Source organism: Pinus tabuliformis, chromosome 1_1, assembly GCF_031772625.1.
Source record: "Pinus tabuliformis cultivar Carrire ecotype Pingquan chromosome 1_1, CPIR1, whole genome shotgun sequence".
NCBI lineage: Eukaryota > Viridiplantae > Streptophyta > Pinopsida > Pinales > Pinaceae > Pinus > Pinus tabuliformis.
Window position 1 is genome coordinate 545,330,354 of NC_142297.1, and position 17,035 is coordinate 545,347,388.

General features: G+C 37.6%; 1 protein-coding gene across 3 annotated transcripts in view; it reads left to right on the top strand.

Moving 5' to 3' along the window:
- The first annotated feature begins 218 nt into the window (after positions 1 to 218).
- LOC149214260 (polyubiquitin-like) overlaps positions 219 to 17,035 on the top strand; it is a 56,291-nt gene continuing 39,474 nt past the window's right edge. The window contains exons 1-2 of one of the 3 annotated variants that reach the window (XM_089392234.1): positions 219 to 356; positions 660 to 1,647. In XM_089392234.1, the coding sequence (XP_089248360.1) occupies positions 688 to 1,647 (960 nt within the window). In that variant the 5' untranslated portion in view covers positions 219 to 356; positions 660 to 687. Of the gene's footprint in view, positions 357 to 659; positions 1,648 to 17,035 lie in introns of those variants that run through there. The other 2 variants (XM_089392233.1, XM_089392235.1) reach the window with 2 other exon arrangements.

Below are 17,035 nucleotides of genomic sequence, written 5' to 3' on the forward strand. Positions count from 1 at the left end.
AAAAATTACATGACGAATAAAAGGAATTGGAATTCCAACCTTGGATGTAAACCTTATCTCACGCCAGAGTCCAGTCTTCTTTAGCACTCTTCGTTCATGGTAAGCGGTTGGGAAGACTTCTTTTAGCAGACTCTTCGTTCATGGTGTGCGGTTGCCTTTGACCGGTCAACTTCACTTCTAGAGACATCTGGTTTCATCTGACCTACTGACACGTATCGCGTTGTAATTGGTTCGATATGGAAGGGTAGTCGACTGTATGCATATAAATACCCATCTGCCTCCTCTTCACCTCATAGTGATTTCAATCGAGCGTTGAGGGATTTTTCATAAACACAGGCGAAGCGTTTTTATTTCAGGTATCTTATCGTTCGCCTCCTCGAATCCTAATCGATTGGGCTGTTTTTATTGCAAGATTTCAGTTTGTTGCATTTGTTCTTGAAATTATTTGTTTCGAGGGTTGCAGATCTGAGTGTTCTTTCTGAAATGCGTAAAACGTGTAAACCCTTTTGTAGATTTGTGCAGTATTGAGGGAGTTCCCCAGCTCCATTATTTGTTTCATGATTTTGTGTTCTTTTCCTGTTTGATTCTTTGAGTATATGATATATTATAAGGATCTAGGGTTTTGCGGATTTGTCTGATTGTGCTCTTCCTTTGTGCAGGTTTTGTTTGTAAATTTTAGAGTTCAAAATGCAGATATTCGTGAAGACATTGACCGGAAAGACCATAACTCTTGAGGTGGAGAGCTCTGATACTATTGACAATGTAAAGGCCAAGATCCAGGACAAGGAGGGAATTCCTCCTGATCAGCAGAGGCTCATCTTTGCTGGCAAACAGCTTGAGGATGGCCGAACCCTCGCAGACTATAACATTCAGAAGGAATCCACTCTTCACCTTGTCCTTCGTCTTAGAGGGGGAATGCAGATCTTTGTCAAAACCCTCACTGGCAAGACCATCACTTTGGAAGTCGAAAGCTCTGACACAATTGACAATGTGAAGGCTAAAATTCAAGACAAAGAAGGGATTCCACCCGACCAGCAGAGGCTGATCTTTGCTGGAAAACAGCTTGAGGACGGACGCACTCTCGCCGATTACAACATCCAGAAGGAATCGACTCTTCACCTTGTCCTCCGTCTCAGAGGTGGGATGCAGATCTTTGTCAAAACCCTGACCGGGAAGACAATTACCCTGGAAGTTGAGAGTTCTGACACAATTGACAATGTCAAGGCCAAGATCCAAGACAAGGAGGGGATTCCACCGGATCAGCAGAGGCTGATCTTTGCTGGGAAACAACTCGAGGATGGACGCACTCTCGCCGATTACAATATCCAGAAGGAATCGACTCTTCACCTTGTTCTCCGTCTCAGAGGAGGGATGCAGATCTTTGTCAAAACTCTCACTGGCAAGACAATCACGCTCGAAGTTGAGAGCTCAGACACTATTGATAACGTGAAGGCGAAGATTCAGGATAAAGAGGGCATTCCTCCGGATCAACAGAGATTGATCTTTGCAGGGAAACAACTTGAAGATGGGAGGACTCTAGCCGACTACAACATTCAAAAGGAATCTACACTGCATCTTGTCCTTCGTCTCCGCGGTGGTATGCAGATATTTGTGAAGACGTTGACTGGCAAGACCATAACACTGGAGGTTGAGAGCTCTGATACGATTGATAACGTGAAGGCTAAGATTCAAGACAAGGAAGGCATTCCTCCGGATCAGCAGAGGCTCATCTTTGCCGGTAAGCAGCTGGAGGATGGCCGAACCCTGGCGGATTATAACATTCAGAAGGAATCAACCCTCCACCTTGTCTTGCGTCTGCGTGGTGGCCTTTGAGATTGCGGGGAATGTTGAAGTTATCGTTAAAGCCTTGTCCTGTAATGTTTTCATGTATTATCGGTTTTAGATGTTGGCTTCGAATTACAGTGATAGGTACTCCTTTCAAATGTTTTGTGCTTTGTTTGTCTTTGGAGTGTTAAAAAGTTGTTTCTGAATGAATTAAGATTCGAATTACAGGGATAGCTATTCCTTTGAAATGTTTTGTGATCTGTGCGTTTTTAGAGTAAATAAAAGCTGCGTTTTCAAAAAATTCCATCCCTTCTGTTGTCTTTAAAGGTTGTTTTCATTTCTGGTTGTTTCATTTTTAGCATTCTTTGCATTATGTCCGTTTTCTCCGCACATTGTATGTTGCTTTACTGTGACAGTGTTCATCTGCAATACCATGTTACAACATATGTGCTCTCTTAATTACAGTGTTCATTTTCTCGGATGCGTCATCTACAATATCATGCTACAACATGTGTGCTTAATTTTCAGGATGAGATTGGAAGTGTTTTATGTCAAAGCTTGGCGTCTAAATTAAAGTTCGCAATAAGGTTCGACACTCTTAGTGAATAATCTACATGACTTTCTTTACAATATTCAGAACCAGGGATCAACACCTGCAATGAAAACTCAGTTATGAAAATCCAGTTGTTGAATTCCACAAAGAAATTTGTTCGAAGTCATGACAAACTATCAAACCCCAATTGAATCTCAACTCTGGTTACATCTTCTATTTAGTAAGTTGTAAATTTATTCTACCATTGTTTTACATATTGAGGTATGCTTAAAATATTGTCATTGTTGGGTTAAGCATTTCAAAACTTTCTTCTCATTTAGCTTTCTCATTTTATTTTCTCTTTTCATCTAGCTTTTATGATTTTAACAAGTTTTCATTAGGAATGACTTGATATTTATTTTCCCAAGGAATGATTTATATGTAAGAGATGAGTGAAATATTTTTACCATATCTCTTTTGTATTAAGTTGTAATATCAAAAACCAATAAAGCAAGCACACTGGGAGTGGGACCACTATATTAGCAGTTTATTTGCAGCAAATAATGATTAAATCACTAATGCATTCTTCACAATAAAAATGCTATGAAATTATAAATTAGGAAATGAGAAATAAATGCACACACAATAAAAATGATACCAAGATATTTAGACTAATGTCTTTGGAAAAACCTTGAAGGAAAAACCAATGGCCTAATGTCTTTGGGAAAATGAAAACCTTGGAAGGGAAAACCAGTGGAATAGAGGGTTTATTTTATCATGTAACAATTTGGAAATTATTACAATTCGATGCCCAACTGGCTATCCTCCAGAAATATACTAGCTAAATAATTTGAGGGTTTATTTTATCATGTAACAATTTGGAAATTATTACAATTGGATGCCCAATCGGCTATCCTCTAGAAATATACTAGCTAATTTGGAGGTCCCAGATTTCCTCTGCAAATCAACTTGGCCTCCTTTTGCTTGCTAGCACCCCACACTGGCAACTAGTACAACCTTGGATCTGCCTCCAATTGGGTTGTCTAGCCTCACTTTGCCTCTAGAAATGACTCGCTCTACCTTCTGGAAGTTGATTTGGCCTCCGACAATTGAATCAAACCTCTTTTGGCAACTCACACGGGTTTATGGCTATTCACACTATTTTTACAACCTCCTCTTTCGATGTATTTGTCATACCTTTTTCTACCACTTTGGCACTGGAGAATCATAGGGAATCTCTTTGGAATCTTGTTTCCAAATTATTTGCTGCTCCCTCTTTCCGATGTTATCCCTTTGACTCAAACTGTACCCTCGTTAAAGATTGCAAATTGCGTAGTTCAATTTACTTCTCACAACTCTATCACACTAATGCTATCTCCAAGCCCTTTGACCTACCCTTATAATCTCTCATTGGAGTATCAATGGCCATGATTTAACCTCCATTGATGACTAAGATCAATTAGACTTCATCAATATAAGTCTAGAGAAATCTCAAACATCTTTATTAATTATCTTTAATTTACCAATTTTCTTAAGTTAGATTTAGGAATAATTTAATTATGGAAAATTAATTTAATTAACATCTTAAGCTTATTTCATGAAACCTTTTCTAGGTTTTGGAGATCTAGTGTTTCTTAGCCTCTTAGCATCATCTGAGACTAGAACACCTGTCTGATGCTACACAAACTAACACTCCCTCTTAGTGAGGAAGGTGTTCTCCACTACACCCATCTGTTCTCCAAAGTAGACGAACTTGGTTGACCCTAGAGCCTTTGTGAGTATATGTGCGATCTGCTGCTTTGTGGGAACATGTTGTAGCTAGATTACTCCATGATGTTGATGTATGAAATTTGTTGTACCTCCTTTCTTCACATCTTCAAACTGATTTTACTCCTTGTCACTGGTAATCATTGTGACAAAGTCAACTTGGAAAAATTGTTCATCAATCAATGTGCATACTCTGGTCCTTCTGCGAATACTTGTCGCTGAATCAATCTTTGATCTCACACTGTTGGTACACCTGTGTTGTTGCTACTACAATGCCTTTGCACTATTGACACCACTAGTCTTTGACCGCAACTTGCTCTGCAGTGTATATCAAGGATATGTTTGAGCCCAATTGGCCTTGTAACTACCTCTCAAGTATCTGACTATAAATAGTTCTGCAACTATCCCTTAAGTTTTAATTACACATTGCTAACATCTCGATCTTCTTGCTACTTTGGTTGTGGTCTCTTGTAGCAAATGTGTTGATCCATGTGAAAAACAACTAGATTTGAACTAGATTGCATGTTGCTCACCCATGAACCTTGCCCAATCTGGCATGCTGGAGTCCCATACTCCATCTGGAGGTATCAATGTGAATTCCTCCAATCTAGAGGTCAACTCATCAATTTTCGCCAAAGTTGTTGTCTGATGCAACCCCTTCATATCCTTCCTCTTAGGACACTAGGTGACATAGTGACCAAATTCACCACATTCGAAGCATTTGACTTTCGACAGGTCCTTCTCTCCTCCTTTTGGGTTATGTCCTTAATTGGGACCCTTCTTCGCCTCCCCTTTACCTGCAAGGGCTATGTTCTCCCACATGTTCTTTGTTGTATTTTTATTTGTAATACGCGGGACAATGTGATCCCAAATTCCATCTAGGGCCATCTTATTGGTATTGGCCATTTCTTTCTTGAAGGTTATAAATTGTTGTGGATCTGCCAGCTCTGCCGTGACATTTGTCACAAATTCCTTCAAGCCATGCTCATCTAGTAGGAATTGCATTGTGGCTTTCCAGATGCCAAAATTAGAGGCTTCGTCAATTCTATCTTGATCATTGGTCCTGTTGTGGCCATTTCTGCGAAACTCAAATAAATTGGAGAAGTATCTGCTATAAATCGCCCCCTTCTGGTAGCCTACCTTGGCCTTTCTACTATACGTACTCCCCTTGGAAATGCGCATATTTTCTCTTGCACTTGCCTTCAATGTCCTTCTTGAATTTTGCACTAATTGCTTCTTCTATTGGCTAACTCGCTCTACCTCTCAGAAGTCTTTTGAAATGTGGCACACACACTACTGACCCTAAAACTCGAATTAAATAGACTGACAAGTCTGCTATGACCATCTACTGCTAGATATCACAACCTCCTTTCTTGTAACTAGAAAACTTGAAATCCACTTGAGAAATGTCTGGAAATCATGCTTGTGTGTTTTTCTCTTCCTTCCCTGCACAAATCTGCAATTGCAAACCCTTGTTGCAAATCCCTGTGCCCATATCTACTTTGCGAAATCACTGATCTACTCACCAAAAGCCTCTATCTGGACATTCCCTAGTTAACTTGCACAGATATGGAGAAAGTTCTTCAAATCTCCCTCTAAAACTACATGATCTCTCTTCCTTTCGCCCTTGAGCCTCTGATCTGATCAATAAAGCTCTAATACCATGTGAAATTTCCTTAAATGCACTAATTGGAGTTTATTTTTATAACTAATTAGCAGTTTATTTGTTTACGACAAATAACAAATAAATCAATTATGCAGTCTTCATAAAAAAAACACGTTGCAGAATATAGAATCAGGGACTGAGAAATAGAAGTAAACACATAAAATAAACACCAATATTTTAAGATTAAACGTCCTCGACAAAACCTAAAAGGGAAAATCGGTGCAATAGATGAGGGTTTATTTTATTATGCAACAAATTGAGAATAATTACAATATGGATGCCCAATTGGCAATCCTATGACAAATATACTGGCAAAATAATATGGAGATGAAAGATATCCTCTACTAATCAACTCGCACTACTGGCTCTGGATAACTGCCATCTTGCCTCCCTTTGTTATTGGAAACCACTTGCACCTCCTTTTGGAAATATATCCGACCTCTGGTCGCTGATCTATGGCTCTTCCGGCAACTTGCACTTGGGTTTTTGGCAATTCACACTGCTTGTATGACCTCCTCTGTAGATGTATTCTACCTCCCTTTTCTTGCCTCTCGGACACTGGAAAACCACTTGGAAACTCTCTGGAATTCTGTTCCCAAATTATTTGTTGCCCCCTCTTTGTAATGCTCTTCCATAGCTCGAAAAACGCCCTTGTTGAAGACTACAAAGTGTGTAGCTCGATCTACCTCTTACAACTCGATCACACTGATGTTATCTTCAAGCCGTTCGACCTACTATTATAATCTCTCGTTGGAGTCTCAATGACCACAATTTAATCTTCATAGATGACTAAGATCAATTAGACTTCATCAATAAAAGTCTCTAGAGCAATCTCGAACATCCTTAATTACATATTTAATTTACCATTTTTTCTAAGTTAGATGTAAGAAATAATTTAATTATGACATATTAATTTAATTAAGGTGTTTCTCAAGCTTATCTTGCAAAACCTTTTTTGGGTTTTGGAGATCGAGTGTTTCTTAGCCTCTTAGCATCATATGAGAGTAGAACACCTGCCCGATGATGCACAAACTAACAATAGGTTGGCGAGGAGGTAGGAGCCATTGAAAATTTGCCAAGGGTAAACGCTGCATCCATATGTGACTGTAGGGAGGGAAAAGATGCAAATGGAGAGGGTGCAATTCTAGGTAAAGGAAGTGTTATCAAGGTAACTTGGGTATCGAGCCCTTCCTTGGAAGTGGGAATGTGAAATAATTCCTTGACCACTGTTGATTACAGGAATGGGTAAGGGCACGATGGAGTTAAAGAAACCACTATGGAAATGTGATCATGAGCAAACCCTTATATATGGTGATTGATAGCTGGAGGGAGATGATATGATGAGACAATAGGTGGAGTAGACCAAATTAAGACCCCCTTCTGTGAGTCCTTTGAGTAGTCCAACATTTCTTTTTCCATTGTCTTACAAGAAACCCTATAGTCCTAGATGAAACTCATGAAGAAAGCTTTGAGAGTTCAAAATAATGTGGGTGTTTATAGGGAATTATAGTGTTTTTCATATTTGACCCTATTAGTGTTAGAAAGATGACAAATTCTTTCAACTATGATGTATTAGGAATTTTCTAATGCCACTTTTCACAATGGATCTCATGAAAGTTTGTTCTTGTTTTAATAATGTTGATTTTTTTCCCTTATGCTATTTAAAATAGAGATACACCCTTGATAATATAGATCAGGGTTGATCTCCTATTTATAATATCTCAATTTTTTAGGATCCTCCAAATCTTATTGCACAACAATTTATCTTTAAATTTGGATGTGATAATATTTTTAATATTATCATAAATATGTAGAGCAATATCCTCCTTTATTTTCCCGATGATTTGTGTAGGCCTTGGCATTTTTATGCCAACATTGCTCAAGTCATAGGTGGTTTTTGATAGAGTATGAAGGAATCTTAGGAAGTCTCTTACCGTCCATATTTATATTTTTTTTGTACATTAAGTACTTAGTCATAGCGATGATCTATGGGGGAAACGATCACTTCTATGAGGAGGATATGATAGTGTGTATTGTTTCTAATTTTAATTTTATAAGTTATAAAACATTTTTGGTTTCTTTCTTTCTTTTTGATTATATAGAGATGTTGCAACCCCAAACTTCACAACCATATAAGATAATGAGTGACGAGAATATCAAAGAGGGGTCTTTTCTTATCCCAAAGCCAAATGGATGTTGATTTATCATTGCATTCAAGACCATATATATATATTTATATATAATCTAATTTTTATAATATATTTTTCAATTAATTATTTATTAATATAGAAGTATGTTAATAAGTGAACAATCTCAAATTTTTTTGAGTCAAAATTGATCCCCAAATTTGTTAGGGATCTCATTAGAAGTGAAAGTTCCACTTGATTGATGGAAGCTTTAACTATGGAACTCTGTCTTTATGGATTTTAACCCATTCAAAGAAAACCTAGATTCAGAGCATGCGAATTTGCATAGTTAGGCATATTGTTAAAGAGTTTCTTGGAAGAAAACTATGTTCATGTTTTTTATTGTCCAATTCTTTGGGAGGACACTCCACCCATCATTAGGGACAAGAAAGCCTTTGATAATTCAAACAAGCGTTGAGAGAAGATGATAAAATAAGGTAGACTAAGAAAATAGTTGTTGAGGAGATTAGGGGTTAAAGGGTTGAAATCAATATAAAACTATTAAACTTTTAAGAGAGACAAAAATGGATTAAAGAGAAGAAAGGGAAACCAACCATTATCATCAAATATTTTCTTGTCCTTGATGATGTGTGGAGTGTCCACTAGAAACATCAAACAATAAAAAACATAAACATAGTTTTCTTCTAAAAATTATCTGACAAAAACCCTAGGTTGTCAAAATTTCAAAATGAAAAGAAAAAAAGAGAGTTGATTAGAGCGGAATTTTGTATTGTGGGGTAAAATGAATTCACTGGAAATATTTAGTTTGTGCAAAGATGCATATCTCCTCTTTATATTGTGTTGTAAGTTGAAATGAAATACAATGACATAACTTTAATGACTCATTATGTTCATTATCTATGAAAACACATTTTGTTGTTTCCTCATTAACATCTATGATGTCAATTGGATCCTTTTGTTGGCCCACTATTGGTTTCTATTGTGCACCTTTTTTCACCATAATTATCCTTTGGTTCCCATATAAATTCTTATAGATTAGGACAAAATAGATATAGGGCATTTGATGTTTAGCTCAAAATATTAGATTAAATGAATTAATGACTACCTTTTAGCAATTTGAAATTAAGGCTAGTTTTTAAGGACGATGATATTAACCTCAAATTAAGGCATATGCTATCATAATAGAGATTTGAATTTTAGTTAGGATTTGTAAAAAGTAGGGTTTCTCAAAATTAGTTTGCAGGGAAACAACCAAGGAAATTGGGGGTCATGTAAGTAACACACTTAGATCTAAGTTCTTTTCGAGGGTTGAAAGATGAACTCTACTAGTGACGTAAGAAATCGCTAATGAAATTTGAACTAAGAAAAAATTGAATCTAGATGAATATCACCCATGCCAAAACAAAGAATACAACGAACTAGTATGTGTAAAACAAAAATGCTAATCAAATAAGAGTATTTTAGAATCAAGTATGACTCGATTAGCGAAGGTGATGGATGGATGACTATTTTTGGGCTAAACTTTCACAAGTTCATCTACAATTTCAAGATTATGAGAGAGATTAATCATTGCTTCAATGCATAGACTATTTGAACAAATGAGTTTTATGTTTGAATTCAAACTTTTAAATAGATAAAAAACTAAGGGCAAGACAATATTACCAACTTAACAAGAACTCTCTAGAGTTCTCATTTTTTAGAGGTCACATTGAGTTGCTATCTTTACCTCAATTTCAAAAAATGGTGCTACCAATAAAACTCTTTTTTCTTCTTTCCCTTAGAGTTAAAATTACAAAATTTTGCAATTTTCACATGTAAAGTTGCAAACAAAAACCTTAAAATCAATGTTCAAATAGAAGGTGGTGCACATAACATCACCCTTATTATTATTATTATTATTTTTTTTGGTGGGGTTCAAGGGTGTTGATTAAAATTGCAACTTGATTGAAATCATGGTTTCAAAAGCTAATACAATTTCAAACAAAAATCTTAAAGTTGACCTATGAAATTGAAAATGGTGCTTGTAGTAACATTCCTTTTTCTTTGAGGTTAGCATTGAAACTTGTTCAAACCTATGGCCTTGACATTCGTATCATTATGAACTAAAACCACAAAATCAACCTTCATATCAAAACATGGTGCAATAAGTAGCTCATTTATTTATTTTTTGGGCTTAAAATTGTTGATTTTGTAACTTTAGAAGGTCTTTTACATAGGCTAGTGTTTGGCATGTAGAAGAAAAATTCCTCTTTAGGTGGTTGTTTGAGAGGAGCAACTAATATAATCTACTTCCTAAGTTTTTAACTTAGGAAAACATACATTGATTAATTATTTAATTAATATTGACTTTGGGCTAATGTTTTTTTAAGGATAAATAATTAATTATTTAAGTAATTTAGACTTAATCTCCACTGTTGATCAAAGAAAGTTAGGATTTAATCCTAGCCCTCAATCACTTTGGAGTATATGAATTTGTCTCATGGAGAAATCATAAAGAGAACCTATGAGAGAGAATGAAGACACAATTACATTGATATTATTGAGAGAATGATTTTCTAAAGGAGTGAAAGACCTCAAGAATGGAGAGAAGGGAAAAGGATTGCAATAGGAGAATTTGGACAGAAAATTTCAGGGAAGCTGAAGCGACAAAACTTATAGTTGTTGTGCTTTTAAAATATAAGATATATAATGTATTGTAGTAATATTTTTATTAATAAGATGAATGTACAAGGATATGAATGTTACAATGAGGGCCTGCTTTATATACCTAGGCAAGTGTTTGTTTATGAATGGTCATGTCCTTAGGAACATATCTCTCCTCAAAACTTGTCGTTGACAATTTCCTTAGTTTGCATACGTCATTTCTGGCATATGTAATCCACCATTAGTAGCTTTCTTGACACAAGTTTATCCATTCTCCTTTTTCAATTCATTTTTTTAAAATTTTATATATATAACTTTATAAAAAAAATATTATAATATAACCTTATAATAATAAAGTTAATTTATAATTATTTTATAAAGAACTTCATAATTTGTTAAAGTTATTAGTTAAATTATATATATATATATATATATATATATATATGCCAACAATTTCCTTAGGGATTCGTATGGACATGTTCGTCCTGACAGATGCATTCCACCTATCATATGGTCGTGACAGGTGCCTTTGGTGTAGTTTAACTACTCCACGCCTTCGATGTATTTTGACTACTCCACATGAATTTCAAATGTCTCTCGTGGCAATAAATTACTACAGTATAACAAAAATTCAGATGGCTAACGCTTACATTTGTACTTTACAGGAATCGAAGGTGGAACCTCTGCACCTCGCAAACCCCTACCTTTGACATTTGTGGCATGTAACTGTAGGAATTTACAGGGTAAGTTCCTCAGAAAGAATACCAAAAGGACACCGCTCACAACCAGATCGCAGATCAATACACCAGTATTTTTGACGTGGTTAAAACCCTCAAAGTGCAAGGAGGGAAACAGTCCACGACCTGTCCCAACGTGGGTACTACAGACAATTTATTAATCAAAGAATGAAAATTTACATAAGCTTCTCTCATGCACGGATTACCCGAACAATGACCCTCCATGCGCTTTAAATAGAACTCATGGACCCATCGGGTGTCAAGCCACGGATCAAGTGTCGGTAATACTGAGGAGAGAATGAACCGTCGGATCACTACATATCGTGACCGTCGGATTGTAAGTTACAAAATGTACAACGGTAAAGAAACACACTTTACCTAACTCTAACCTAACTCTATACTAGACCAAGTTGAACTTAACTATATCCTCTGTGTCGGAATATCCTAACATCCCCCCTTAAGAACAACTTGGGATAGGATTGAAGGATTTACAAATATGACACAATAGGAGAAGGAAGGAGGCACTAGAGCCTATCCCCCCTTAGTGACAACTTCTTGAACTCCAAGCATATATCGAAGTTTAGTGAACTTCGCCTCTGTGAGAGCCTTTGTGAAGATGTCTGCAACCTGATCATCTGTTGGACAATATTGCACTTCAAGAACATGGTCATGAATGAGCTTTCTGATGAAGTGCATGTGTAGTTCAATGTGTTTGCTGCGCTGACGCTGGACTGGATCTTTGCATAGCTGAATGGCACTTTGATTATCACACCAAAGTGTTGTTGGATGCTGCTGCTCAAAGCCAAACTCTGATAGGATCCGACGAAGCCACAAGGCTTCCTTACTAGCCTCCACGACACGATGATACTCTGCTTTTGCTGACGAAAGAGAAATGGCAGCCAGTTTCTTACAAGCCCATGTAATAGGTCCTGAACCAAGAGTGAAGACATAACCGATAGTAGACTTCCGATCATCAGGGTCACCAGCCCAATCAGAATCAGTGAAACCAACTAACAGAGGAGCTGCTTTGGCACTGTAATGAATCCCAAACTGTACTGTACCTCGAACATAACGAAGTATTCTTTTAGCTGCTTTCCAATGACTTTCACGGGGGTTTTGCATAAAACGAGCAACAAGGCCAACAGCAAAGGAAAGATCAGGATGAGTATGGGTTAAATACAAGAGTTTTCCGACAAGTTGACGGTATAAGGTAGCATCAACTTCAGGAGAAGTACAAGAGACTGAAAGTTTGACTCCAGACTGAAAGGGAGAAGGGGCTGGCTTACAGTCTTCCATGTGAAAATGACGAAGAATATCACAAGCATACTTGGACTGGGAAAGGAAAATACCCTCCTGGGATTGCAAGACTTGAAGACCGAGAAAATAGTGTAAGTGGACTTCACATGGTTTATAAGGTTGGGATCACTACCAGTAAGAATAAGATCATCAACATAAAGAACAAGGATGATAAGAGAGTTGCCCACTTTCTTGGTGTAGACAGTATTGTCAGAATGACACCTAGAAAAGCCAGATTCTAAAAGAAAGCTATCCATTTTGGCATACCAAGCCCGAGGAGCTTGCTTGAGGCCATAAAGGGATTTCTTAAGTCGACAAACAAGGCTGGAGTCTGTTTGTATGAAGCCAATGGGTTGTTCCATATAGATTTCTTCCTGCAAGTCCCCATGCAAGAAGGCATATTTAACATCCATCTGATGGACTTCCCATTTTAAAGAGGCAGCAAGGGAAAGAACAAGGCGGATAGAGTTCATTTTGGCAACAGGGGAGAAGGTTTCAGTGTAGTCAATGCCTTCAACCTGTGAAAAGCCCTTAGCAACGAGACGAGCTTTATGTTTATCAACTTTCCCATCTGGTCCATACTTGGTTCTGTAAACCCATTTACATCTAACAAGTTTGCGTCCCTTTGGTAGAGGAACAAGATCCCATGTATCATTTGTCATCAATGAATGATATTCTTCATTCATAGCTGCTTCCCAATGTGGATGGCCTGAAGCTTCTGCAAAAGTGTCAGGATCATGATTTACTGGAGCTTGAGCCAGTAAAGAAGAGGCTCTTTCAAACTGAGAACGTGTACGTCGCTGATCTGTAGGATCACCAGCAAGATCACCTACTGCATCCCGAGTAGCACAAACCCATCTTGGAAGTTGAGGATCCTGAGAAGGTGGGGGAGGATTATCATCCTCGCTTTCATCATCTGAAGAAGAAATGTTTTCAAAAGTAGAAGAGATAGGAAGAGGTGGCACATCCGCCGGACTAGGCTCGCAGGCCGATTTATTTTCATCAAATTTTACATCTCTTCTAATGATAACATTTTTGGACTTAAATGGAATAAGTCTATAACCTTTTACATCTTCAGAATATCCAACAAAAGTACATTTCTCACTCTTAGGTTCTAAAGCTTTATGCTTTTCATCTGGAATATGGGCCCATGCTTCACTTCCAAACACACGAAAGTGACTTACATCTGGTTTAATGGAACTCCAAGCTTCTTCTGGAGTGATATTCTCTAGAACCTTAGTAGGAGTGCGATTGATTATATAATTTGCACAATTAATTGCTTCGGCCCAAAAACTAAGACTGAGTCCTTTAGATTGCAGCATACAATTAGCCATTTCCTTTAAGGTGCGATTTTTCCTTTCAGCTACACCATTTTGTTGTGGAGTGTATGGAACAATATGTTGCATTTGAATTCCATTTTCGGTGCAAAAGTTGATGAATGTGTTTTTAACATATTCTCCACCATTATCAGTTCTTAGCTTAAGAATTTGATGTCCAGATTGTTTTTCAACAAAGGCTTTGAAGGCCAAAAAAGTGTTAAATACTTCGCTCTTGAGTTTTAAGAAGTATACCCAAGTGCGTCTGGAGAAATCATCAATGAAAGTTAAGAAGTACTTGCAGCCAGAAAATGAAGCAACAGGAAGAGGACCACATAAATCACCGTGCACAAGCTGTAAAGGGGCTGAGGCGTGCCAAGAGGCACGTTTGTCAAAACTGTCCCGATGATGTTTTCCGAGTACACATCCGGAACAAACACCATCTCTGCAAGATACCATAGGAAGGCCTGTCACCATATTTTCTTTACATAGATGCTGAAGGGAGCGATAGTTTAAGTGACCAAATCGCTCATGCCAAAGTTTGCTCACTTCATCATTATGAGCAACAAATACTGAGGGAAGATTTGATGACCCAAAGTTGTGAAACTTATACAACCTTTTGGAATCATCAGCAAGACCAGTAGCTAGAATTTGTTTAAGATCTTTTAGATCCTTGATTACAACATCATGAGGTGAAAATTCAACAATTTTACCTTCACCTGAATGAGTTATCTGATAGACAGATAGAAGGTTGCAGGATAAGGTTGGAATACATAATACATCATTAAACTGACCATTGTCTAGATGAATAGTTCCAATCCCTACAACATTAAGAGATCTATCATCACCAACATATATAGTTTTGGTGTTACAATCATTTAAAGAAGAAAACATGGCTTGGTTTTTGGCCATGTGACAAGAGGCTCCAGAATCAATGAGCCACTCATGAGAATGAGAAGAAGAAGAAGATACATTTAATGCATAACCAGACTGAGATGATTGATAATGACATGCAGAAAGTGCCATTCCGGAAGTTGAAGTTGAAGTAGGCTCCACATGGATGTTATGTTTCTTCATTGCGGCTTCCAAGGCTTCCATCTTCTTAAAGCATTTAGATTCTAAGTGGCCATCTCGATTACAAAAGTTACAATGTCTATCAGTCTTCTTCCATTTGTTTTTATTGGTCTTATCATTTTGCTGAAATGATCTTTCATTTTGAGGCTGAGATGGTTTAGGACCATTCTTTTGAGGATATGACTTCTTAGGATTCTTTGAATTTGGTTGCTGCTGGGCAGCTAACGCTTTCGTGGAAGAGTTTTCGAGATTAAGAAGACCAAGGTGTAAGAGTTTTTCTTGTTCTCTTATTAAGGAATCACAAAAGGAGTCAAAGGAAGGGGCCTTGTTGTCTTTTCCTTGACAAATGAAAGCTTCCCTTGTAGAATGGAAAGTGGAAACAAATACAGAGTAGGCTGGTCCCAACTTAGTAAGGATGGAATAAATAAGGTTACCATCTTCTTTCTTAACTTTAACACCTTCCAAGAGATATCTAAGGGTCTTGAATTTGGACAAGAAATCTTCAATGCAAGAAAAATTATTAGGATCCAAAGTAAGCAACTCATTTTCAAGTTGATGGGCTCTAATTTCATTTTTGATCCCAAAAACTTTAGCGAGTTTTTCTAATGCTTCATGAGGAGTCTCAAGGTCTGCAATGTGGAATCTAAGATCAGGAGAAATAGACATCCCTATCAAACCACGTGCTTGATCTTGTCTATTTTCCCATTTTGCAACCTTGTCTTCATCTTTTGGTTTCTTCTCTTGGTCTGTGGCTATTCTGAAGAGACCTTTACTTCTAAGTAAATCTTCCATGTAGGCTACCCATTGGAAGTAGTTAGTGCTGTCAAGAATGACTTGGAATGGACTTTCCATTTTTTTTTAAAAACTGAAGCTGAAGATGCTGAAAGTAAGTTTTCCAATGGATAGATCTTGAAAAAATAGGCGGTTTTAAAAAAAACGGCTCTGAAAAAGGCTTCCGGATGAAGAAGTTATGGCTTTTTGAAAAAAAATTGTTGAAGTTGCCGGCAAGGTGCGTGAATGTGCGGGAATGAAAAAATCCGCCCCCACAAAATGGAGACTTGAACCCAAGACCTCTACTCTCTTAAAATAGCTTTGAACCAATTGATCTATACAAAAAATTTGAGAGAGAGAGAGAGAGAGAGAGGGGGGGGGGCCTTGGTTTGCGTGCTTGCCTTGAGAAAACTCTTTTTCCCTACAAAACACAAAACACAAAACCCAACACGAATATGCAAAGAAAAACGAACCTTGCGGCTCGAAGTTAACTTTAGCCAAAAAACTAGAAATTTTTTAAAAAATCCCAAAGTTAGCTTTAGCCGAAAAACTAAATATTTTTCTCAATGTTTCTGATTTTCTGAGATGACACTAAGGTGCAGGGAAAAGAGCATACGCATGAGAAAAATCCTTCCTTTCTGTTTCTGATTTGCCCAGATCGCACAGAGTCGCAGGGCAAAGAGCATACGCAGAAATGAAAGGTATAGATCCGGTTAAAAAAAAGGCTAAATAAACTGAGACCGAAATAAGCAGAGAGAAAATAACAGTAAACTGCAAAAAAAACACTGTATACCTCCCGATCTGAAAAATGACGCAGCTAGGGCTACCGGAAACCTTTTCGCGTGAAACGAAAGGGGTTCCTCACTGGAACAGATGCTCTGAACGCAACAGAGCAGTCCTCTCGGCCCGAAAGCAGTCAGAAACAGCAGATCTAGGAAACGACAGCCGCATGCAGTTCTACCGGCTTCAGATTTGGATCACCAACGGACGCGGCCCTCAAATAGCTCCGATAACATGTAGGAATTTATAGGGTAAGTTCCTCAGAAAGAATACCAAAAGGACACCGCTCACAACCAGATCGCAGATCAATACACCAATATTTTTGACGTGGTTAAAACCCTCAGTGCAAGGAGGGAAACAGTCCACGGCCTATCCCAACGTGGGTACTACAAGCAATTTATTAATCAAAGAATGAAAATTTACATAAGCTTCTCTCATGCACGGATTACCCGAACAATGACCCTCCATGCGCTTTAAATCGAACTCATGGACCAATCGGGTGTCAAGCCACGGATCAAGTG